Source organism: Anser anser, assembly GCF_964211835.1.
Source record: "Anser anser genome assembly, contig: HAP1_SCAFFOLD_635, whole genome shotgun sequence".
NCBI classification, from domain to species: domain Eukaryota; kingdom Metazoa; phylum Chordata; class Aves; order Anseriformes; family Anatidae; genus Anser; species Anser anser.
In genome coordinates, this window is record NW_028153666.1 from 1 (window position 1) to 24171 (window position 24171).

Genomic DNA, 24171 nt, shown 5'->3' on the forward strand with positions numbered 1-24171 from the left:
CCTTTTCCCCCCAAAGACGTCACCGAGCTCCTCAAATTCCTGCGCCCGCTCCACGAGGGGACCCTGGTGCTGGTGGCCTCCTACGACGACCCCGCCACCAAGTAAGGGGGGGGCTCCCAACACCATGGGGGGGGGGGGGAATAATTAATTGGGGGGGGTCCCCAAAATAATGAGGGGTGCCCCCCACCCCCCCAGGCTGACGGAGGAGTCGCGGCGGCTCCTGGCCGAGCTGGGCAGCGGCGCCGCGGGGGAGCTGGGCTTCCGCGACAGCTGGGTCTTCGTGGGGGCCAAGGGGGTCCGCGAGCGCAGCCCCTTCGAGCAGGTGCCCGGATTTTTTTTTGGGGGGGGGGGGGGGGTCCAGGGGAGGGGCTCGCGGTCCCGATTCTGACGTTTTTTGCCCCGAAAATGCAGCACGTGAAGAACAGCCGCGGGGCCAACAAGTACGAGGGGTGGCCGGAGGCGCTGGAGATGGAGGGGTGCATCCCGCGGCGGGGCGCCGAGCCCCCCTGAGCTGCTGGGGGGGGGGGGGGGGGCGGCCCCATGGCGGGGGGGCTGGCCCCATAGCGGGGGGGAGCTCCGGCCCCATAGTGGTGGGATCGGCCCCATAGCGGGGGGGAGCTCCGGCCCCATAGTGGTGGGATCGGCCCCATAGCGGGGGGCCTGGCCCCATAGCAAGGGGTCCTCAGCCCCATAGCAGGGGGGCTCCGGCCCCATAGCGGTGGGACCTGAAGCCCCATAGCAGGGACCCCAGTCCCATAGCGGTGGGGTTGGCCCCATAGCGGGGGTCCCCAGCCCCATAGCAGGGGGGGGGCTTGAAGCCCCCATAGGGGTCGACCTCGCTGTGGGGTTCCCGCTATGGGGCAGGGGCTTTATGGGGGGGGGGGGGGGCACGGGGCTGGGTCCCTGTGTGCCCCCCCTCCCCCCCTTTTGTTCCCCCCCCATTGTTTGCATCCCATTGTTTGTTCTCTGTTATGTGCCCCCCCCCCATTGTGTGCCCCCCCCCCATAAATAAAGGCTGGGCCACAGTGGGCGGTCAGCGTCTTTGGGTAATGGGGGGGCTGCCCCCTAAGTGCGTGGGGGGGGGGTAATTAAACAGGGGTTAATTAAAAGGGGGAGTAATTAAACTGGCGGTGATTAAAGGGGGGAGGAAATAAATGGGGGGTTAATTAAAAGGGGGGGGCAATTTGGGGCGAGGGGATGAAGGCTTAGGGTTTAATTAGGATTTGGGGCTAATGAGGTGCCTGGGGGGGGGGGTTAATTAGGGGGTGCTTTGGTCCCAGCTTGGAGGTGGCTGTGGGGCAGGACGGGGGGCTGGGGGGAGCTATGGGGCAGGACGAGGGGAGCTATGGGGCAGGATATGGGGCGCCACAGCCCCCCCCCCCCCCAGGCAGGGGGACCCCATCGCCGTGGGGCCGGGAGTGTTGTGGGGGGGGCGGGGGGGGGGCGGGGGGGGCTCAGAGCTTGTGGGGGTTGACCCAGCGGTAGGTGCCCTCGTAGAGGAAGCCGGCGCGCTTCAGCAGCTCGTCCGCCTCCGCCGGGCCCCGGCTGTGGGGCACAGGTTAGGGGGCGGCCCCATAGCGCCCCGCGGAGCCCTCCCCACCCCCTGGGAAGCCACAGCCCCGTAGCACCCCCCCCCCCCCCCCCAACCTGCCCCATAACCCCATTATGTGCCCGCAACCCTATAATCTGCCCCACAGACCCCCCCCCCATCCAACAGCCCCATAACCCACTCCCTTCTGCCCCATAGCTCCCCCGTAACCCCATTATCTGCCCCATAGCCGCCCCCCTCCCCTGCATCACCCCATAGCATCGCCCCCCACCCAATTCCCACCCTATAACTCCCCCCCCACCCCCCAAACCCCCCTGCCCCATGGTTCCCCGTGGCGATCCCACCTTCCTCAGCCCTGCCCCACGGCGCCCCACAAGTGCCCGCCCCACACCTGCCGTAGAGGTAGGGGATGGGTTTCTCCTTCCTCTCCTCGATGGTGTGCAGCAGCGGGGTGAAGATGCGCCAGGCCTCCGCAGCTCGTCACTGGGGGGAGGAAATCCCAAAAAAATCAGCCACGGGAGAGACCCGAAATCCTCGAATTTCACCCCAAAATCGCCAGCCCCCCCCGCCGGTCCCCACCTGCGCACGAAGTGCATCTGGTTCCCGCAGAAGACGTCGAGGATCAGGCGCTCGTAGGCGTCCGGCAGCTTCACGTCCTGCGGGGGGGGAAATGGGGTGATTCTGGGGGATTTTGGGGTTTTTACGCGTGGTTTGGAGCCCCAGCAGCTCCAGCTTTTGCCGCAGGCTTTGGGGTCGCCCCACGGTAGGTTTTTGGGGGTCTCCATGCACCTGGGGAGCCCCAAGTCCCGGAGGGAGGTTTTTGGGGTCTCCATCCCCGACTGGGAGCCCCACGTCCCGTAACAATACCCCACTGGTTTTGGGGTCTCCGCGCCCCCTATTGGGAGCCCCTTCTTCAGAACAATGGGTTTGGGGTCTCCGTGCCCCTTTGGAGCTCCCTGCCCCATAACACCTAACAGAAATTCGGGGTCTCCATGCCCTACTGGGAGCCTCCTCTCTCGTGACACTTTAATGGAGGTTTTTGGGGTCTCCGTACCCATTTGGCACCCACGTCCCATAAAACTTGACGGAGTTTTGAGGTCTCCACATCCTATTGGGGGGCCCCATCTCCCATAATACTTGAGCGGTTTTGGGGGTCTCCATACCCCTTGGAGCCCCATCTCCCCTAACCTTCCCCGAGGGTTTTGGGGTCTCCATACCCCTCGGAGCCCCATCTCCCCTAACCTTCCCCGAGGGTTTTGGGGTCTCCCCTTCCCCCCAGTTTTGGCAGAGGGGTTTTGGGGCCCCGCACCTTGTAGCGGCTGCCGTAGGTGAGGTCGAGCTCCGACTCCTCGGGGCTGAGGAACATCCCGGGCTTCTTGGTCATCAGCTTGGTGTAGACGGCCTCGTCGGGCTGGACGCGCACCACCAGCTCGTTGCGCTTGCACTGCCGCCCGAAGATGTCCCCGGGGACCTCGCGGAACTGCAGCCGCACCTCGGCCTTGCGCTCGTTCAGCGCCTTCCCGCACCGCATGACGAACGGGACGCCTGGGGCGGGGGGGGGCCATTGAGGATGTCACCCGTTGGGGACATCACCCATTGGTGGTGTCACCCATTGGCGGTGTCACCCATGGTACCCGTTGGCAACGTCACCCATTGGTGTCACCCAATGGCGTCATCACCCATTGGCCGTGTCACCCATTGATGACACCCATTGACGCCGTCACCCATTGGTGTCATCACCCATTGGCCGTGTCACCCACTGGCATCATCACCCATTGACAGCATCACCCACTGATGGCTTCACCCATTGCCATCACCACCCACTGGCATGACCCATTGACGTCATCACCCATTGGCAGCGTCACCCATTGGCGGCGTCACCCATTGGCGGCGTCACCCATTGGCGGCGTCACCCCGACCTCACCGTCCCAGCGCTCGTTGTCCACCCGCAGGATGGCGGCGGCGAAGGTGGCGGTGGTGGAGCCGGGGGGCACGGTGGGGTCGTCCTGGTAGCCCTTGCGGGCGTCCTCGGGGCCGTCGGGGTTGCCCACGTACTGGCCCAGCACCACGTCCTCCAGCTGCACCGGGCTGATGCACTTCAGGACCTTCACCTGCGGGTGGGGACACGTCACGGGGTGGGGGCCGCGGGGACACAGCCGTGGGGTGGTGGTCACTGGGGACACGGCCATGGGGTTGGTGGCCACTGGGGACACATCGTTGGGGTGGTGGCCATTGGGGACACGGCCATGGGGAGGTGGCCATGGGGTTGGTGGCCACTGGGGACACATTGTCGGGGTGGTGGCCACTGGGGACACGTCATTGGGGTGGTGGCCACTGGGGACACAGCCATGGGGTGGCATCATTGGGGCAAAGGCCACTGGGGACACCATGGGGACACCTTGGGGACACGCCGGGGACACGCCGGGGACGCCCACCTTCTCGTCCCGCACGTCATCGGGGTTGGTGGAGGCCGGCTTCTCCATGGCCACCAGGCAGAGCATCTGCAGGAGGTGGTTCTGCATCACGTCCCTGCGGGAACCGGCGATGACGTCACCGGGGCCAGCGATGACGTCACCGGGGGGGACGATGACGTCACGGCGCCCCCCCCCCCAACCCACCGGATGATGCCGAAGTCGTCAAAGTAGCCCCCGCGGCCCTCGGTGCCGAAGGGCTCCTTGAAGGTCAGCACCACGCAGGCCACGTTGTCCCGGTTCCAGATGGGGCCGAAGATGCGGTTCCCGAACCTACGGGGCCGTGAGGAGGTGGGGGGGGGGGGAGTTGTGGGGTGCTCCACGGGGAGAATCCCATAAAAAAGACGTGGAGAACCCCCAGAAGACCCCATGATGGAGAACCCAACGGAGAACCCCACAAAAAAACTATGGAGAGCCCCCCCCAAAATGCTCATGGAGAAAACCCCATGGAGAATCCCAGAAGACTCCATGGAGACCCCCATGGAGAACCCCCCAAAAAACATGAAGAACCCCCAAAAACCCATGGAGAACCCCAAGAAGATCCCAAGGAGAACCACGGGCATTTTGTGGGGTTCTCCATGAAGAACCCCCAGAAGACCCCAAGGAGAACCCCCAAAAAACATGAAACCCCCCCAAAACCCATGGAGAACCCCAAGAAGACCCCAAGGAGAACCCATGGAGAACCCCATGGAGAACCCCGGCCATTTTGTGGGGTTCTCCACAGCGAACCCCCAGGACACCCCCTGGACCACCCCCAAAACCCCAAACCCCGGACCCCGAGCCTTCCCCTGACCCCAAACCCCCCTCCCCCGCCCCCAAACCGCCCCCCCCGGACCCCAACCCCCCCCCACCTGAGCACCATGAGGCTCTGCACCATCTCCTTGCCCAGGTAGTGGTCGATGCGGTAGATCTGCTCCTCGCCGAAGAGCGCCCCGAGGTGCTCCGACAGCGCCGCCGAGCTCGCCAGGTCGCGCCCGAACGGCTTCTCCACGATCACCCGGTTCCACCTGCGGGCACGGGGGGGGGGGGTGGGGAACCCCAAAAGTCCCAGGGAGAAGCCCCCCAAAAAAAGCCCAGGGAGAAACCCCCCAAAGAAATCCCAGGAAGAAACCCATTAAAAAAAACAGGGAGAATCCCCCCAAAAAAGCCCGGAGATAACCCCCCCAAAAAAATCCCAAATAAAAACCCATTAATAAAAAAGGAGAAACCCATAAAAAAAAACATGGAGAACCCCCCCCCCCCAAAATCCCTAAGAGAAACCCATAAAAAAACAGGGAGAACCCCCCCAAAAAACAGGGAGAACCCCCCCAAAAAACAGGGAGAACCCCCCCAAAAATCCCAGGGAGAACCCCCCCAAAAATCCCAGGGAGAACCCCCCCGTCCCCAATGTCCCCAATGCCCCCCAGCTCCAACAACCCCCCAACATCCCCAATACCCCAAACGCCCCCAATACCCCAAATCCCCCCCAAATGCCCCAATGCCCCCCCAGCCCTAACACCCCAAACGCCCCCAATCTCCCCCCAATGCCCCCCCGAATGTCCCCCCCACCCCAATACCCCAAATCCCCCCAATATCCCCCCCACCCCAATAACCCAAATCCCCCCAAAATGCCCCCAATACCCCCCAATAGCCCCAATGCTCCCCTAGCCCCAATACCCCAAATGCCCCCAATACCCCAAATCCCCCCCAATTGCCCCAATGCCCCCCCCAGCCCCAATACCCCAAACGCCCCCAATACCCCAAATCCCCCCAATTGCCCCAATGCCCCCCAGCCCTAATACCCCAAATGCCCCCAATACCCCAAATCCCCCCATATCCCCCCAATGTCCCCCCCAATATCCCAATTCCCCCCAAAATGCCCCCAATACCCCCAATACCCCCCCAGCCCCAATACCGCAAATGCCCCGAATACCCCCCAATACCCCCCCAATACCCCAAATGCCCCAATACCCCCCCAGCCCCAATACCCCAAATGCCCCCAATAGTCCCCAATACCCCCCCCAATACCCCAAATGCCCCCAATACCCCAAATCCCCCCCATATCTCCCCCAGCCTCAATACCCTAAATCTCCCCCAACTGCCCCAATTCCCCCCCCAGCCCTAATACCCCAAATCTCCCCCAATGCCCCCCCCAGCCCTAATACCCCCAATACCCCCAATGCCCCCAGCCCCCCCCATTCCCCCCGACCCCAAAAGCCCCCCCCCGTACCCGTCGCCCATGCAGGCCTGGCGGATGTGGCGGGTGACGGGGGCGTAGACCCCCGGGGCAGCGCCAGGTAGAAGAGGCGGTGGGCGCGCGGCCCCCCCGGCAGCGCCCGCAGGTGGGCGTCCAGGCGCCGGAACGCCTCGGGGTCCCCGTACTGCCCCCGCACCCAGCTCTGCCGCCCGAAGAACGCCTCCAGCTGCGCCTGCTCCGACGGCGCCGCCTGCGGGGACACCGGGCGGGGGGTGGGTCCCGGGGGGGGTGAACGGGGGCGTTACGGGGTGCGGGGAGGGGGTACGGGGCCGCTGGAGGTGGAACGGTCCCGATAGGTCTTACGGGGTCAGAGCGACGGGGGAAATCCTATAAGGGATGTTGTGGGATTGCGGTGTCTGTTATAGGGTTGGGGGGTTATGGGGTCTGGGGGGTTATGGGGTCTGGGGGGTGGCCAAATGGGACGATATGGAGTGCAGGGAGGGGGTACGGGGTCACTGGAGGTGGAACGGTCCCGATAGGTCTTACGGGGTCAGAGCAACGGGGGAAATCCTATAAGGGATGTTGTGGGATTGCGCTGTCTTATAGGGTCGGGGCTTTTTGGAGGGGTCACGAGGTCAGGAGGGGGGTCACAGGGGGCGTTATGTGGTCGCCAGGAGCAGGGGGTCCCCGGGGACCCTTGGGGGCGGTGCGGGGCTTTTGGGGCCGCGGGGCGGGGGCGGGTTTTTGGGGCGGCCCCGTACCTTCATGTAGGGCAGCGTCTGCTCGCGGAGCTGCGCCACCGTCAGCTGCGTGCGCGCGAAGCCGACCACGAAGGTGGCGTCGGGGAGGAGCCCGTCGCGGAACAGCCACCTGCGGGACCCCACGGGTGACCCGTAACCGCCCCCACCCCAAGGGCGGCCCCATAAATGTCCCCGACCCCCCAGGTGGCCCCAACCCATAGGGATGGCCCCAAACCCATAGGGATGGCCCCGGGGCGTCCCCAATCCTATAGGGTCATCGGTGTCCCCATAATGGCCCCAAACCCATAGGGATGGCCCCGGGGTGTCCCCAATCCTATAGGGTCATCGGTGTCCCCATAATGACCCTAACCCCACAGGGACAGCCCCAAATCTATAGGACCATCGTTGTCCCCAAACCTACGAGGTCATCGTCGTCCCCAAATCTATAGGGTCAGCAGTGTCCCCAAACTCATAGGAGTGTCCCCAAACCTATAGGGTCATGGTGTTCTCCCCATGGTGTCCCAAACCTATAGGGTCATGTTGTTGTCCCGACCTATACGGTCATTGTTGTCCCCAAATCTATAGGGTCACCAGTGGCCCCAACCCCATAGGGGTGTCCCCAGATCTATAGGGTCACTGCTGACCCCAATCCTATAGGATCACCGGTGTCCCCATGGTGCCCCAAACCTATAGGGTCATCGGTGCCACCAAATCTATGGGTCATCATTGACCCCAAACCCATAGGGGTGTCCCTAAATCTATAGGGGCCATCGTCACCCCCCAAATCTGTAGGGTCACCGGTGTCCCCAAATCTATAGGGTCATCAGTGTCCCCATGGTGTCCCCAATCTATAAGACCATTGGTGTCCCCATGGTGACCCCAAACCTACAGGGCCATCGGTGTCCCCAAATCTATAGGGCCATCGTTGACCCCAAACCCATAGGAGTGTCCCCAAATCCATAGGGCCACTGCTGACCCCAAATCTATAGGGTCACCGGTGCCCCCCCCCCCCGGGGTCAGCGCTGCCCCTACCAGATGGTGGGGTAGATCTTCTTCCGGGCCAGGTCCCCCTGCGGAAATGGGGCGAAACCCTCAGAAATTGGGAAAAACCAAAACAAACAAGAAAAGGGAACCCCAAAACCCCAAAGCCGCCAAAACCCCAACCCCGCCCCCCCCCCCCCCCCCCCACCGGGGGCGCTCCAGGTCAGAGGGGCCCCGCCCCGTGGGGTGATGGGGGCGGGGCCTAATGGGGGGCGGGGCCTCGCGGGAAGGGTGGGCGGGGCTTGGCCGCGAAAGGGGGCGGGGCTTGGTCGGGTGGGCGGGGGCTTGGCCGGGAAAGGGGGCGGGGCTTCGAGGTTGGGCAACGGGGCGGGGGCGGGGCCGGGCGGGGCCACCCCGGGGGGGCCCTGGGAGCTTCCTCATCCCTGCCCCCCCCCCCCCCCGCCCCCAACTGCCCCCCCCGACACGCCTCCAACTGCCCTCCCCGCCCCAATTGCCCCCCCGCGGTGCCCTCCCCAGCCCCTAATTGCCCCACGACCCCCCCATGCTGCCCCCCGGCCCTTATTTACCCCCGTAATGCCCCCCATCTCCCCCCCCCGCCCCTTATTTGCCCCCCAGCCCCCCAGCCCCTATTTCCCCCCCCTTACCCCCCCCGGCCCTTATTTACCCCCCCACATCCCCCCCTCACCCCCCCCTTATCCCCCCCAGGCCCTTATTTACCCCCCCACTTCCCCCTTACCCCCCTCCTTACCCCCCCAGGCCCTTATTACCCCCCACATCCCCCCCCCTTACCCCCCCCCGGCCCTTATTGCCCCCCCCCTCCCCCACCCGCCCCGGTGCCCCCCCCGGGCCCCCCCTCACGGAGGCGCCGAAGATGACGAAGGCGTGGGGCTCCCCGAAGGCGCCGTCGCGGCTCAGCTCCTGCCGCAGCAGCCCGCACACCTCCGAGCGGCTCAGCCCCGCATGGCGCCTGGGGGGGGGCACGGGGCACGGCCCCCCCTCAGCACCGCGACGGCCCCCCCCCGACCCCCCGCTGTCCCCCCCATACCCCAACTGCCCCCCCATACCCCCCAAACCCCCCCAATTTGCCCCCCCCCGGGCTCTACTTGCCCCCCAACCCCTCGGCCGCCCCCCCCAACCCCTCCGTCGCCCCCCCCAACCCCCCCCCCCCGATCTAATTGCCCCCCCAATGTTTAATTTGCCCCCCCTCCCGGTGTAACTTGCCCCCTAATGCCCCCCCATTGCCCCCCCGCATCTCCATTGCCCCCTTCTACCCCCCCATTCCCCTTAACCCCCCCACCGCGCCCTAATTGCCCCCCTCACCCCCCAATTCCCCCCAACCCCTCAACTCCCCCCCCGATCCCTTAATTACCCTCTTCCCCCCCCAAGTTACTCCCCCAACCTTCAACTCCCCTAATTACCCCCACAACCCCCCCCATCTGCCCCCCACAACCCCCCATCTGCCCCCCACAACCCCCCCATCTGCCCCCCCCCAGCCCCTTAGTTGCCCCCCAGCCCCTTAGTTGCCCCCTAACCCCTCCGGTTGCCCCTCCCAGCCCCCAATTACCCCCCCACAACTGCCCCCCCGCCCCCTAATTGCGTCTCCCGGCCCTTAATTAGCCCCCAATTGCCCCCTACCCCCCCATTTGTCACCCTTAGCCCCCTAATTGCCCCCCAGCCCCCTCAACTGCCCCCTACCGCCTCTAATTGCCCCCCTAATTGCCCCTCTCAGCCCCTAATTAGCCCCCAATTGCCCCCCAGCCTCTAATTAACCCCTAATCAGCCCTTAATTGCCCACCCCGTGCCCCCTCACCCCCCTTTAATTGCCCCCCCTTATTTGCCCCCTCCCCCCCCCCCACCTGCAGGCTCCGGCCCCGCCGCTCCCCGCACGCTCGCGCGGCTCCCCATTTACCCCCCGGCAGGCCCCGCCCCCTCCGCGGCCCGCCAGCCAATCCCCGCCGCGCCTCGCGCCTCGCAACCAATAGCAAAGAAGCGGGGCGGGGCCGGCGCCGCTCCCTTACGGGGGCGCGCCCAATCGGATTACCCCATGGGGGCGTGGCGTCATCACCCCGCCCACTTCGCGCCCAGCCGGAAGCGCGGCGCGCTGGTTCCGCTTCCGGCGGAAGGCGGAAGCGGGCAGAAGCGCCGAGGGCGGCGCGGCGGCGGCCACGGGCCCTGCACGCTCACGGGCCCCGGCGCCGGCCCCGGCCCCGCCGGGCGCTCCCGGATGAGCGGCGGCCGCTGGCGGAGGCCCGCGGACATGGTGCAGCCCGGGGGGGGCGCGGCGGCGGCGGCGGGGCCCGGGGCTGCGGCGGCCGCGGCGGCGGCGGGGCCCGAGCTGGGGGCGGCCGGGGACGAGGCCGCGGCGGCGGCGGCGGCCGGGGGCGGGGGGCGAGGCCCCGTGGAGGTGGGGGCGGGGCCTGAGGTGGTGCAGAGGCTGCTGGCGGAGAACCGGGAGCTGAAGGGTGAGCGCTGGGGGGGGGGCTGGGGGGCGCTGGGAGGGACTGGGGTCAACTGGGAGGGGGCTGAGGGGGACTGGGGGCAACTGGGAGGGGACTGGGAGCGACTGGGGGCAACTGGGAGGGGGCTGGGGGCGACTGGGAGGGGGCTGGGGGGGACTGGGAGGGGACTGGGGGCAACTGGGAGGGAATTGGAGGGACTGGGGGGTGCTGGGATGTAACTGGGAGGCACTGGAATTGGTGTGGAGGGGGACTGGGGGGCACTGGGAGGGATTGGAAGGGGACTGGGGATACTGGGATAGACTGGGAGGGGGCTGGGGGGCACTGGGACGTGACTGGGAAGGGATGCGGGGGTCCGGGATACAAAGGGGAGCCCCCGGGGGTAACTGGGGAGCAACAGGAGTGCACTGGGGGCGACTGGGAGCGGCTGGGGAGCCCTTTGGGGCAACTGGGGGTGCACTGGGAGTGGCTGGGGGGCCCCGTGGGGTGCCTGGGGGCGCACCGGTTGGCACTGGTGGGCACTGGGAGGCCCCGGGGCTGACGGGCGGCGGCGCGGTGCAGCGGCGCTGCGGCGCAGCAGCGAGGGCGTGCGGCGGCGGCTGGAGGAGCTGGGGCGGCTGCAGGCCGCGCGTCGCGCCGAGCGGGAGCTGCTGCGGGGCCGCGCCGGGCAGGCCCGCGCCCTGGTCGAGAGCCTGCGCAGGGAGCGCGACGACAACGCCCGGCGCCTGCGCAGGGCCCTGGCGCAGCTGGCGGCCGCGGTGGGTGGCCCCCGGGTCTCCTTTGGGTGCCCGTTGGGTCCCTTGGGTGCCCCCCAGGTGCCTCTGGGTGTCTCCTGGGTCTCCTTTGGGTGCTCGTTGGGTCCCTTGGGTGTACCTCGGGTGTCCTGTGGGTGCCCCTGGGTGTCCCCTGGGTGCCCGTTGGGTCCCTTCCATGTCCCCAGTGGGTGTCCCCATTGGGTGCCCGTTGGGTGTTTCCCTTGGGTTGGGTGTCCCTTGGGTGCCCCTGGGTGTCCCCTGGGTGCCTGTTGAGTCCCTCCCATGTCCCCGTTGGGTGTCCCCATTGGGTGCCTGTTGGGTGTTTCTTGGGCTGGGTGGCCTTTGGGTGCCCTTTGGGTTCCCTCTGGGTGTCCCTTGGACGTCCCTTGGGCTGGGTGGCCTTTGGGTGCTCCCTGGGTGTCCCATGGGTGCCCCGTGGGTGTTCTTTGTATCCCCACTGGGTCCTTTCCGTGTCCCTGTTGGGTGCCCCCATTGGGTGCCCCTGGGTGTCCTTTGGGTGCCCCCATGCCCCCCCTTGCCCCCGCAGCCCCCTGAGGGCCCCGAGGAGGGGTCCCCCCAGCCCCCGCCGGAGGGAGCCCCCCCCCCGCCGTCCCCCCCCCCCAGCGAGGACGGGGACGTCCCCGCGGACCCCGCGCCCCCGGAGGACCCCCCCAGGTGAGACAGCGCCGGGGGGGGGGCTGCCGGGCCCCAAAACGGGCTGTTTTGGCCCCAAAACGCCCCCCAACGCCCCCCAAAACGCCCCCAGGGACTCCCCGGAGCAGCTGCGGCAGAGGCTGGCGGCTGTGGAGGCTGAGTGAGTGGGGGGGGGGGGTTGGGGGGGGCTTTGGGGACCCTTGGGGGGAGTTTGGGGACACTTGGGGGACCTTGGGGGGACTTTGGGGACATCGTGGGGAGACTTTGGGGACAGTCTGGGGACATTGGGGGCACCTTGGGGGCACTGTGGGGAGTTTGGGGACGCTCGGGGGGACTTTGGGGACGCTTTGGGGAGTTTGGGGACAATTTGGGGACCTTGGGGGGACTTTGAGGACATCGTGGGGACAATTTGGGGACACTGGGGGGCCTTGGGGGGCCTTGGGGGGACTTTGGGGACGCTTTGGGGAGCTTGGGGGGACTTTGGGGCCACCCAGACCCACTTGCAAGTGGCCAAGCTGCAGCTGCAGGAGTTTTGGGGACACTTTGGGGACACTTTGGGGACACTTTGGGGACACTTTGGGGACCCTGGGGGCACTTTGGGGCCACCCAGACCCGGTGTGCAAGTGGCTGAGCTGCAGCTCCGGGAGTTCTGGGGGGACTTTGGGGACGCTGGGGGGACACCCGGGGGGACCTTGGGGACCCCGTGGGGACCTTGGGGACCCCGTGGGGAATCTGGGGACCCCGTGGGGACCTCGGGGACCCCGTGGGGACCTCGGGGCCACGGCCGTCCCCAGGCTGGCCGCAGCGCGCGCAGCGGCGGAGACGCGGGCGCAGGAGGCGGCGCGGGCGGCCGAGGCGCAGCTGCAGGCGCTGCGGCGGCAGCTGGAGGTGAGGTGACCCCCGGGACCCCCCCCGACCCCCCCGGTGACACTTGGGGACCCCCCCGGTGACACGTGGGGACCCCCCGGTGTCCCCCCCCCCCCCGCAGCAGGACAAGGCGTCGGTGAAGGCGCAGGTGACGTCGCTGCTGGGGGAGCTGCAGGAGAGCCAGAGCCGCCTGGAGAGCAGCCGCAGGGAGCGCGGGCAGCTGGAGCAGCGGTGGGGGGGGCACGCAAATGGGGGGGGGTCGCTGGGGGGGGGGACAGAGCTGGGGGTGTGATGGGGGGGGCACAAAGCGGGGTGACCCAAATGGGGACACAAAAACGGGGATGTTATTGGGGGGGGGGGGAGAAATGGGGGTGTTACTGGGGGGGGGCCACATGTGGGGTCTCATGGGGGGGGGGAGAAATGGGGGTTTTTATGGGGGGGGGCAGAATTGGGACGTTATTGGGGGGGGGGACAGAGCTGGGGGTGTCATTGGGGGGGGCACAAAGGGGGGTGACCCAAATAGGGACACAAGAATGGGGATGTTATTGGGGCGGGCACATGCGGGGTCTCATGGGGGGGGGGGAGAAATGGGGGTGTTATTGGGGGGGGCAGAATTGGGACATTATTGGGGGGGGGACATTTATTGGGACGTTATTTGGGGGGGACAGAGCTGGGGGTGTCATGGGGGGGGCACAAAGGGGGGTGTCCCAAAGGGGGACACACAAACGGGGACGTTTTGGGGGGGGACGGGGGACAAATGGGGGTGTAACGGGCGGGGGTGACAGAACCGGGGCGTCTTGGTGGCGATGAGCAGGGACGTCCCCGGCGCTGTCCCCTCGGCGCCGTCCCCGTTTGACCCCCCCGGGGGGGGGCCACCCCCCCTCGGCCAGCCACCCCCCGGGGCCGTGCCCGCGCCGTGGCTGTCCCCGTGCCCGCGGCGGTGACGTGGCCAAGGCCGGCGCCACCGCCCCCCCCCCCGGGTCTATTTGTGTCCGTGGGGTGACAGCGGGCGACGCCCTGGGGTGACACCGGGCGGCGCTGGGCGGCACTGGGAGCACTGGGAGCCGCTGGGAGCCGCGGGTGTCCCCGCAGGGCGCAGGCGGCGGGCGAGCGGTGCCGGGCGCTGGAGGAGGCGGCGGCGGCGCACAGCCTGCAGCTGGACCAGCTGCGCCTGCAGGTCGCCAACCTGGAGGCCGCGCTGCGCGTCGAGCGCCAGGGGGCCACCGAGGAGAAGTGGGTGGCGGGGGGGGGCAGGGATGGGGGCGTTTGTTGGGGGGGGGACAAGTGGGGGTGTTATCGGGTGGGGGACACCAAGGAGAAGTGGGGGCACGGGGGGGGGGGGACACCACGGGGGGAGTCAGGGATGGGGGCAGTATTGGGGGGGGGATAGAAAGTGGGGGTGTTACAGGGGGGTACAGGAATGGGGGCATTTATTGGGGGGGGGCAAATGGGGGCGTCATGGGGGGCAGAATCGGGGCATTTATTGGGGGGGCGTTTATTGGGACGTTATGGGGTGGGGACAGAAGCAGGGGAGTCATTTTGGGGGGTCACAAAGGGGGGGGCCAAATGGGGACAGAAAAATGGGGACGTTATTTGGGGGGGGGTGCATTTATTGGGATGTTATTGGGGTGAGGACAGAACTGGGGACGTTTGGGGGGGGGGCAGAACTGAGACATCTTTGGGGTGACAATGGGGACACGGGGGGGGTGGGGGGACACCGGGGGGGGGGGGGGCGGCCCCTGACGTCCCCCCCCCGCAGGCGCAAGCTGGTGCAGCTGCAGGTGGCGTACCACCACCTCTTCCAGGAGTACGACGCCCACATCAAGGCCAGCCTCGAGGGAGACAAGCGCAGCCAGGTTTGGGTTTTTTTGGGGGGTTTGGGGCTTTTTGGGGGGTTTGGGGTTTTTTGGGGGGGTTGGGACCTGCTTGGGTTTTTTTTGGGGGTGCTGGGGTGGGTTTGGGGCTCCTTTGGGTCCCCCCGGTTCTGTTTTCGGACTGGTTTTGGTCGTCTTGGTTTCATTTTGGGTCCCCTGACCCCGTTTTGGGTCCCCCCAACCCCATTTTGGGATCCCTCCAGAGGTTCCTGACCCCGTTTTGGGTCCTCTTGGCAACGTTTTGGCCAACTTTGGTCGTTCCTCGCCCCACTTCGGGTCCCCCAGCCCCATTTTGGGTCTTTGGGGCCGGGTTTTGGGGTCCTTGGGGTCAGGTTTTGGGTCTCAATGGTTGAGTTTTGAGTCTTCGGGGTTGGGTTTTGGGTCTCAGTGGTGGGGTTTGGGTCTTTGGGGTCAGGTTTTGAGGACCAGTCGGGTTCTGGGTCCCTGGGGTCAGGTTTTGGGTCTTCGAGTTGGGGTTTTGGGTCTCAATGGTCGGGTTCTGGTGCCCGCCTGTTGGGTTTTGGGTCACAATGGTTGCGTTTTGGGTCTCGGGGGTCGGGTTTTGGGTTGTGGTGGTTGGGTTTCGGGTCTTTGGGCTAGGGTTTTGGGCCTTTGGGGGTCGGGTTTTGGCTTTGGGGGTTAAGTTTTGGGGCACATCAATTCGGTTTTGGGTCTCAACGGTCGGGTTTTGGGTCTTGGTGGTCGGGTTTTTGGTCTTGGTGGTCGGGTTTTGGGTCTTGGTGGTCGGGTTTTGGGTCTCGGGGGTCGGGTTTCAGGCTGTGGTGGTTGGGTTTCGGGTCTCGGGGATTGGGTTTTGGGTCTCGGGGGCCGGGTTTCGGGTGCCGGCGCCCTGGGGACACGGTTGGTGGCAGGGGGCGTCGCGGCAGCTGGCGGAGGTGACGGCGCAGCTGCAGCAGGCGGAGGAGGCGCTGGTGGCCAAGCAGGAGCTCATCGACAAGCTCAAGGCCGAGGCCGAGCAGCAGCGCGCGGCCCTCGAGACCGTGCCCGTGCTGCAGGCGCAGGTGGGGCCCTGGGGACACCCCCAGGGACACCCCCAGGGACATGGGGGCACACCTGGGGCACCCGCAGTGACACCTTGGGGATGTGGGGACACCCCGGGGACGCTCTGGGGACATGGGGACACCCTTAGGGACACCCCTAGGGGCACCTTTAGGGATTTAGGGACCCCCCCCCCAGTCCCTAAGGACGTCCCCATGTCCCTAAATGCCCCCCTTTAGGGATTTAGGGACATGGGGGCGCACTTAGGGGCACCCCCAGGGACACGGGGACGCCCCCAGGGACACGGGGACGTCCTTAGGGACCCCCATAGGGAAATGGGGACACCTTTAGGGACCCCCACAGGGACACGGGGGCCCCCCCGGGGATACAGGGACATCCCTAAGGGCACCCCCGGGACCATCCCATCCCCTACTGGGGAACGGGGTCCCCAAAAGGGACAGGGCTTGGTTTGAGGGGACCCTTGGGGACACTTCGGGGGGATTTCGGGGGTGCTTGGGGGACACTTTTGGGACTCTCAGGGGCCCCCCCCAAGAGACCCTTTAAGGGCTCGTTGGGGACCTTTCGGGGACTTTTTCGGGACAATTTGGGGGCCCCTTGGGGACATTTTGGGGACACTTCCCCCCCCCCCCCAGGCCGACATCTTCAAGGCGGACTTCGAGGCAGAGCGGGCGGCGCGGGAGCAGCTCCACGCCCAGCGCGAGGCCCTGCAGGAGGCCGTGGCCCAGCTCCAGCGGCAGCTGCGGGCCGAGGCCGAGGGCGCCGCGCGGTCAGCACCCCCAAAAAGCCCCCTTCTCGCCCCAAAAAGCCAGCCGACCCCCCCCTCCCCCCCCGGGTCATCCCAAGCCCCCAAAACCCTCCTGAGCCCCCAAAATCCTCCCGCTTGCCCCCAAATCCTCCTGATCCCATAAAATCCTTGGGGTCCTCTCACACCCTGCTGGCCTCTGTGCCCCCAAAATTTTGGGGACCCCCCCGAGACCCCAAAATTTTGGGGACCCCCTCCCCAAAACCCCAAACTGGGGGGGACCCCCTAAACTGTGTCCCCCCCCCCAAAGTTTGGGTCCCCAATGAGCGGGATTTCCCCCTTCTAGCCCCAAAATGTGGGACCCCCCCATATAATGGGAGCCCCCAAATCCCCTTAATCCCCCCATAAGTCTCCTTGATCACCCCCCCCTCCCTGCGCCCCCCCCCCCCCCCAAAAGCCCCAAACCACCCCAAAAACGTCTGCCCCCCCCCCCCCCCCCCCACAGTGCCCGCATGGAGGAGATGAGGAACCGGCACTCAGAGCTGCGCCCGCCGGCGGGGGGTGAGTACGGGGGGGGCACCCCAAAAAAATATAACCCTATAAGGAGAGGTGACGTCATCGCTGTGTGCGCCCCCCCCCGCAGGTTTCGGGGGCCCCCCGCGCCCCCCCGAGGAGCAGCCGGATTTCTGCTGCCCCAAGTGCCAGTACAAGGCCCCCGACATGGACACGCTCCAGATCCACGTCATGGACTGCATCAAGTGAGGGGGGGGCAAGACTTGGGGACCCCCCCTCAATGTGGGGAGCCCCCCCCGAAAGGTGGCAACCCCCCCCCCAATAATTCGGGGGGGGGGGGGGTTTAAATGGTTGGGGAGGAAAAGGGGGAAAAAACGCCAAAAATCACGCGGGGAAGGGCCTGGAAATGGTGGGGGTGACCCCCCCCCCATTAAAAAAAATCCCAAAAATGTTAATTTTGGTGAGCGTCCTTGGAGAGTGCACCCCAAAATCATGCAGAATAGTCCCCAAAATCCTGCAGAACCCAACAGGCACCACAAGGATTGCCCCAAAACCCTCAGGTTTCCGAAAACCTCGAGTTTCACCAAAACCTCAGGAATTGCCCCCAAAATCTCGTCCCCTCCCAAAAGAATTCCCTCAAGAACTTTCCCCAAATCCAGGCAGATGGACCCAAAAAGTGGCAAATCTCCCCCAAAACAAAGGCAACGGCCTCAAATCTTGAAGGGTTTCCCCCAAAACCTTGTAGTTCCTCCCCCAAAAGTCTCAAAAACCGTAAAAACGCCCCCAAAATCCTGGAGGATTGGCCCTGAATGGGGAAAAGCCCAGAAAACAGGGAGAAATCCCCCAAAACCCTAAGGGAACCCCCAAATCCTTTAGGAAGTCCCCTCAGAATCTTGGAAAACTGCCCTAAAATTCTAGAAAATCCCCCCAAAATGGGGAGAAAGCCCCAGAACTGGGAGAAACCCTTAAAGAAGTGCCCCCAAAAGCTGGAGAATTGGCCCAAAACCCTGGAGAATCGCCCCAGAATGGGGAGAAATTCCCAAAATCCTTAACTGACCCCCCCCCCAAAACCTTTAAGAAATACACAAATCCCGGGAAATTGCCCCAAAATCCCAGAGAATCCCCCCAAAGTCTCGGCAGATCCCCCCAAAGCTCCACAGAACCCAAAACCTGGGAGAATCGCCCCAAAAAGCGAGACCCCTCAAGGAAAAAAAAAAATGAAACGCGCTGAAAAAATAAACAAGGAATGTTCTCAAATCGTGCAGAATTTACCCCAAAACATCCCGGGGGGGGGGGGGCGGGGGGGCGTTAAGGGGGCACGGAGCCCCCCCCTCCCAAACCCCGCAGCGCTCCCAAATTCGGCATTTATCGCCCCCATTTTTCCACCCCCCCGTAAAATAACCGCATCCTCCCCACCCCCCCCATAAAAAAAGAGGGGGGGTCCTCGGCCCCTCCCCGCCCCGGGGGGGGGTTTTGGGGAGGGGCTTCACGCTGGGGGGGGGGGAATTTTGTAGGGGGGGGATTTTGTAGGGGAAATATTGGGGGAAGCGGCTGCAGGGGGGGAATTTTGGGGAAATCGGGGGGAATTTTGGGGGGGGGGTTAGAAGCGGGTTGGGGGGGGCTCGGGGGGGCCCTCGGGGCTGTCGGGGGGCGCGGGGGCGCCGCGGGGGGGCACCTCGATGAGGCGCGGCTTGTCGATGAGGCGGGCGCCGCGCGGGCCCTGCTCCACGATGCCGACGATCCAGGCCTGCAGCCCCGGCGCCCGCAGCTCCGCGCAGAAGCGCGCCGCCTGCTCGCGGGGCAGGCAGATCAGCAGCCCGCCTGCGGGGGGGGCACGGAGAGTCAGGGACGGCCCCCCCGGGGGGTGGGGGGGGGCACAGGGGGGGGTTTGGGGGTGTAATAGGGGTTTGGGGGGGTGTGATAGGGGTTTGGGGGGAATCCTACAACCCGTCACCCAGCGCCTTCTGCGTTGGGGTTGTTCCACCCCCCTCTTGTGCCCCCCCCATTTGAACCCCTTGACCCCCCCCCCCACGTCATTTTAGGACCCCCCCACATCATTTTAGGACCCCCCCATTTATTTTTTACCCGCCCCCCAATTTATTTTAACGCCCTGATTAATTTTAGGACCCCCCCCAAATTAATTTTAAATTCCCCCCTTAATTTTAATCACCCCCCCCCTTCCATTTTAAAGTCCCCCCCCCCAACCGCACCCCACCATTGTGTGTCCCCCCCATCACTTTTTGGGGTCCCACACCCCAAAACCACCCCCCACCCCCATTTTGTCCCCTCCCCCCCACTTTCTGGGGTTCCCCCCAAACCTCCTCCCCCATCCCCTTTTTGTCCCTCCCATCCCCATTCTGGCCCCCCCTTACTTTTTGGGGTCCCCCCCATCCCCCATTTCCCTCCAATTCCAGCATCCCCCATCCCTGTTTCACCCCCCCCCCATTCCCATTCCAGCCCCCCCATCCCCGTTCTGCCCCCCCCTCACTTTCTGGGGTCCCCCCCCAAACCTCCCCCATCCCCTTTGTACCCCCCCCCATCCCCCATTTCACCCCCCTTCAATTCCAGCACCCCCCCACCCCCGTTCTGGCCCCCCCATCCCCGTTCTGCCCCCCCTCACTTTCTGGGGTCCCCCCAAACCTCCCCCCACCCCCTTTGTGCCCCCCCACCCCCTTTCTGTCCCCCCCCCATCCCTGTTTCACCCCCCCACCCCCTTTCTGTCCCCCCCATCCCTGTTTCACCCCCCCCCCACCCCCTTTCTGTCCCCCCCCATCCCTGTTTCACCCCCCCCCACTTCCCGGGGTCCCCCCAGCCCCCCCGCCCATACCCGAGGTCTCGGGGGCGGTGCCCTGCAGCAGGGGGGGCCGCCCCCCACAGGCCTTGCTGAGGGCGGCGGTGCCGGCGATGAGGGGCAGGTTGTGGATGACGAAGGCGACCTCGTGGCGCTGCGCCCGCGCCAGGTTGCGCGCATGGCCCAGCAGCCCGAAGCCCGTCACGTCCGTGGCCGCGTGCGCGTGGAACGCGTGCATCAGCCCCGCCGCTGGGGGGGTGGGGGGGCACGGCATCAGACCACAGGGCCCCGGCCCCGAGACACCCCCCCGACACCTCGAAATCAGGCCCCGAGACTCCAACCCCCCCCCAAAGGGCCCCCAGACCCCAAAACCCAACCCTGACACCTCAAAACCAGGCCCCAAGACCCCAAGACCCCAGACCCCTCCCCCAAAGGCCACCCCGACCCCAAAACCCAGCCCCAAGACCCCAAAACCCAGACCCCGACCCCCCAGACCCCAAGACCCACCCCTGACACCTCAAAACCAGACCCTGAGACCCCAGAGACCCCAAGCCCCCCAAAGGCCCCCCAGACCCCAAAACCCAACCCTGACACCTCGAAACCAGGCCCCAATACGCCAGACACCCCAACCCCCCCGACCCCAAAACCCAACCCCCAGACCCCAAAACCCAGACCCCAGACACCTCGAAACCAGGCCCCGAGACCCCAACCCCCCCCCAAAAGGCCCCCCGACCCCAAAACCCACCCCTGACACCTCAAAACCAGACCTGGAGACCCCAGAGACCCCAACCCCCCCCCCAAAGGCCCCCCGACCCCCAGACCCAACCCCAAGACCCCAAAACCCAGACCCCGACCCCCCAGACCCAACCCCCAGGCCCCAAAACCCAACCCTAACACCTCAAAACCAGACCCCGAGACCCCAGACCCCAAGACCCCAGAGACCCCAACCCCCCCCAAAACCCAGCCCCCAGACCCCAAGACCCACCCCTGACACCTCAAAACCAGACCCCAAACCCTGCCCCCAAGACCCCAAAACCCAACCCCAAGACCCCGCCCCCCAGACCCAGAAAACCCAAAACCCAACCCCAAGCCCCCAAGCCCCCAAACCCAACCCCAAAAACTCAACCCCAAACCCCAAGCCCCGACCACCCAACCCCAGCCCCAGGACCCCACCCCAAGACCCCAAAACACGACCGGCCCCAAGAGCCCCAAGAGCCCCAAGAGCCCCAAGAGCCCCAAGAGCCCCAAGAGCCCCAAGAGCCCCAAGAGCCCCAAGAGCCCCAAGAGCCCCAAGAGCCCCAAGAGCCCCAAGAGCCCCAAGAGCCCCAAGAGCCCCAAGAGCCCCAAGAGCCCCAAGAGCCCCAAGAGCCCCAAGAGCCCCAGTACCGGTGCGGTTGAGCATGGCCATGCTGAACATGGCCTCCTGGTAGGCCAGCTCCACCTCCTCGCGCGTCACCACCAGCTTCAGCTTGTTCCAGCGCTCCGGCTGCGGGGGGGGGACACGTTGGGGACATTTGGGGACACGTGGGGAGGGTCTGGGGACACCTGGGGACGTGCTGGGGGGGGTCTCGGGGTGGTCCCTCCAAGGTGTGTGGGCAAGAGGAAAGGGGAGGGGGCGCTATGGGGGGTGTTGGGGGCTCGGGGACACCTTGGGGACACTTTGGGGACATGGGAGGGGGCTTGGGGACATGTGGGGACACACTGGGGACACCTGGGGGGGATTTGGGGGGGTCTCAGGTTGGTTCCTTCAAGGTGTGCAGACAAGGGGAAAGGGGAGGGGGTGTTATGGGGGGGGGTTGGGGGCTCGGGGACATCGGGACAAGGCTTGGGGACACGCTGGGGACACCAGTGGGGGTTTGGGGACGCCTTGGGGACATCAGGGACCCCTTGGGGACATCTTCAGATGTCCTCGGGACACCTTTGGGAACCCCGGGACCACCGGAGACCCCCCCCAAGGGCTGCCCCTGGCCCCGTCGGGGCCCTCCTGGGGCCCCCGAGGTGGCTCGGAGACCCCTGGGGACACCTCGGGGACCCCAGATGGGGTTTTTGGGGTCAAAACCTGCCGTTTTGGGGCCCCCCCCACTCACGTTATCCAGCCACTGGTGCGCGGTGACGGCCACCTGCGTCCCCAGGGGCTTGGTGAGCACCAGCACGTCCCCGGGCACAGCGCTGTCGGGCCTGCGGGGACACGGACGCTTAAAAAGGCGGCCTCAAAAACCCACAAAAAAGGCCCAAACCACCCCAAAACAGCAGCCGCACATGATGAAGTCGCTGGGCTGGCAGACGACGGTGGCCACGCCGCCCACGATGAGCCAGGGGTTCAGCGCCGTCTGCCCGCCCGTCACCGAGGTGCCGCCGTCCTCCGCTGCGTCCCGGAAGCCCTTCACGATCAGCGGCATCACCTTGTCCCGCTCCTGGGGGCGGGGGGGGGAACACATCAGGGGGGTGGGCTCGCGGGGGGCGGTTTTGGGGCGAATTCGGGCGGTTTCGGGGCTCACCTCGTCCGTCATCTTCTGGCTGACGCTGAGCAGCATCAGCATGTTGTCGCACTCAGTGATGCCCATGGCGTAGAGGTCGCTCAGCACGTTGGCGCAGGCGATGCGGCCCTTTTTTGGGGGGTTTTAGGTTTTTTTGGGGGGTTTTAGGGGGGATCACAGCTTTTTTGGGGTCGCTTCGGGGGTTTTTTGGGGGTTACCATCATGTAGGGGTCCTCCACCAGCGGGTAGAAGAAGTCGGTGGTCTGCACCAGCGAGAGGCCGCCGTGGCGCAGGGGGATGACGCACGAGTCCATGCCGATGCCTGGGGGTAATTAACGGGGGGGCGGGTTAATTACAGGGTGTTAATTAGGGCAGGAGCCCCCGATGAAGGAGAGGACCCCAATAAAGGGGGGTTGGGATAGGAGATGAGGAGGGATCCCAATAGGAGGGACCCCAATGAGACGGGAGACCGCAAGTAAAGGGGGGGCTCCTGTTAATGAGGGGGGAGCCTGTTAATTACAGGGGGTCCCAATAACGAGGAGGGGGCTCTGTAGGATGAGAAGGACCCCAATAATAAGCAGGGGGCTCCCCAAGGCATGGGGGACCCCAATAATGGGGACAGGACCCCAAAAAAACAAGCACAGTGAGCCCTGAGACATGGGGGGGTGCTTAAGGACACGGGGAGACCCCAGTAAGGAGCAGGGGGGCCCCAATGACACATGGGGACCCCAATAACGAGCAGAGGGACTCCCTAAGACACAGGGAACCCCCGAAACCAGCAGGGGGCTCCCCAAAACACCAGGGGACCCCAAAACCAAGCAGGGGGGCTCCCTAAGACACGGGGGGGTCCCCAAAAACAACCGGGGGGCTCCTCAAGACACCGGGACCCCCCCCAAAAGCAGCAGGGGGCTCCCCGAGCCCCACGTGCCAGCTTCTGCCCCCCCCTTCCCCACCCCCCCCCGCCCTTTGCCCCTGCCGCTCCCGCCCGCCCTTTGCCTCCTTCCCTCCCCCCCCGTTCCCCTCCCCCCCCTCCTCACCGAGCGAACGGCGCCCCCCGGCCTCGGGCCCTTCCCCGGCCCCCTCGAGGAGCCGGCCCCGGTGCGGGGCCCCCCCAGCCCCTCGAGGAGCCGCAGCAGCGTCTCCTGGGGCACTTTGCAGCCTCAGCCCCGCAGCTCGCTGTAGCTCGTGAGGCGCCAGCCCGGGGCCAGGCCCAGCGAGGCCGGGTCGAAGGGCCGGTACCCGGCGGGGGGGCGGCCCCGAGCAGCCCGGCGCAGCCCCGCACGGCACCGCCGCCATCTTGACTGCGCTCCCCCGCCGGCCCCCCGCATTTAAAGGAGGTGGCGCGCGCTGATTGGCGGGCGGCCGTGAGGGGAGGGAGGCGCGGATTGGGTGGGCGGAAGGAGGATGGGGCGGCGGGAGGGAACGGGGAGAGGGGATTGGGCAGAGGGAGGGGAGGGGGGCGGGGAGAGGGGCGGGGCGTCGGAAAGGGCGGGAAGGGAGGGAGGAAGGCGCGGGCCGAGCGGGGAGGCGGGCGGAGGTGCGGCAAGGAGGGCGGTGATTGGTGGCCGAGGGGGGAGGTGCCGCGAGCAGCGCTGTGATGGGCGAGTGGCACGGGAGGCGGGAGGAGCTGCGGCGAGCAGCGCTGTGATTGGCAGGGGCCGCTGCGGGCACCTCGGAGGACCGCGTCCTCTCTATGGTTCCTCCCTAAGAGGCGACGCTCTGGGCGGTTTCCTCTCGGTGACCGGAAGCGGAAGCGGCGCCATGCGGAAGTGCCGCGCCGTTGCCGGGCAGGTGCCACCATGGCAGCGCCGGGGGGGGCGGCGGCGGCGAGAAACCGGCGGCGGCCACAGGTGAGGGGGGGCGGTAACGGGGGGCTATTGGGGGGGGGCTGGGGCCTCTTGGGGGCGTTAAGGCCGTTATGGGGGCGTTGGGGGGGGCTGTGGGGGGCTATGGAGGTGCTGGGGGGCGTTAGGGGGCATTGGGGGGGTTATGGGGGGGTTATCGGGGATTGTGGGGGCATTATTGGGGCTGTGGGGGCATTGGGGGGTTATGGGGTGTGCTAGGGGGGTAATGGGGGACGTTAG

At 66.3% G+C, this 24171-nt stretch overlaps 4 protein-coding genes across 13 annotated transcripts; 2 read left to right on the plus strand and 2 right to left on the minus strand.

Moving 5' to 3' along the window:
• Window positions 1-9: 9 nt before the first annotated feature.
• Window positions 10-1093, plus strand: LOC310891672 (protein FAM3A-like; the record flags this gene model as incomplete). Its single annotated transcript, XM_083853918.1, has 3 exons — window positions 10-101; window positions 196-322; window positions 412-1093. Coding segments are annotated over 3 exons (318 nt in total), but the record flags the coding sequence as incomplete, so codon positions are not given.
• Window positions 1094-1183: 90 nt separating this feature from the next.
• On the minus strand, window positions 1184-9000 carry G6PD (glucose-6-phosphate dehydrogenase; the record flags this gene model as incomplete). Its single annotated transcript, XM_083853917.1, is given in 14 exon segments — window positions 1184-1545; window positions 1941-2022; window positions 2025-2032; window positions 2129-2205; window positions 2859-3094; window positions 3474-3660; window positions 3985-4078; window positions 4168-4293; window positions 4872-5027; window positions 6230-6287; window positions 6290-6446; window positions 6958-7066; window positions 7969-8006; window positions 8797-9000. Coding segments are annotated over 14 exon segments (1623 nt in total). The 3' UTR covers window positions 1184-1454.
• A 967-nt stretch (window positions 9001-9967) lies between these two features.
• Window positions 9968-18076, plus strand: IKBKG (inhibitor of nuclear factor kappa B kinase regulatory subunit gamma). Of its 10 annotated transcripts, XM_083853907.1 has the most exons (12): window positions 9968-10400; window positions 10956-11152; window positions 11697-11824; window positions 11916-11963; window positions 12598-12691; window positions 12792-12901; window positions 13763-13903; window positions 14430-14526; window positions 15417-15566; window positions 16197-16330; window positions 16812-16867; window positions 16950-18076. In XM_083853907.1, the coding sequence occupies exons 1-12, from the start codon at window positions 9983-9985 to the stop codon at window positions 17066-17068; spliced, it is 1692 nt and encodes a 563-aa protein (XP_083710033.1). In that variant the 5' UTR covers window positions 9968-9982; the 3' UTR covers window positions 17069-18076. The 10 variants fall into 10 exon arrangements, with proteins under 10 accessions (XP_083710033.1, XP_083710032.1, XP_083710036.1 ...); XM_083853906.1 differs by having other exon boundaries at window positions 16812-18076; XM_083853910.1 differs by having other exon boundaries at window positions 15432-15566; window positions 16812-18076.
• LOC310891670 (selenide, water dikinase 1-like) lies at window positions 18048-23401 on the minus strand. The gene is made up of 8 exons (XM_083853916.1): window positions 23125-23401; window positions 22306-22409; window positions 22109-22216; window positions 21870-22024; window positions 21698-21788; window positions 20997-21096; window positions 19647-19859; window positions 18048-18640 (listed from the first exon to the last, which is right to left on the minus strand). The coding sequence occupies exons 1-8, from the start codon at window positions 23381-23383 to the stop codon at window positions 18420-18422; spliced, it is 1251 nt and encodes a 416-aa protein (XP_083710042.1). The 5' UTR covers window positions 23384-23401; the 3' UTR covers window positions 18048-18419.
• Between the last annotated feature and the right edge of the window lie 770 nt (window positions 23402-24171).

What these genes read in the sequence shown, in the direction of transcription:
- LOC310891670 (XM_083853916.1), bottom strand. Translation starts at nt 23,383, where the DNA reads ATGGCGGCGGTGCCGTGCGGGGCTGCGCCGGGCTGCTCGGGGCCGCCC. An exon ending in CGGGGGGCGCCGTTCGCTCG is followed by an intron (nt 22,410 to 23,124) that starts GTGAGGAGGGGG and finishes AATTACCCCCAG; the next exon opens with GCATCGGCATGGACTCGTGC. An exon ending in GCCAGAAGATGACGGACGAG is followed by an intron (nt 22,025 to 22,108) that starts GTGAGCCCCGAA and finishes CCCCGCCCCCAG; the next exon opens with GAGCGGGACAAGGTGATGCC.
- IKBKG (XM_083853906.1), top strand. Translation starts at nt 9,983, where the DNA reads ATGGGGGCGTGGCGTCATCACCCCGCCCACTTCGCGCCCAGCCGGAAG. An exon ending in GGAGAACCGGGAGCTGAAGG is followed by an intron (nt 10,401 to 10,955) that starts GTGAGCGCTGGG and finishes GGCGCGGTGCAG; the next exon opens with CGGCGCTGCGGCGCAGCAGC. An exon ending in GAGGCCGAGGGCGCCGCGCG is followed by an intron (nt 16,331 to 16,811) that starts GTCAGCACCCCC and finishes CCCCCCCCACAG; the next exon opens with TGCCCGCATGGAGGAGATGA.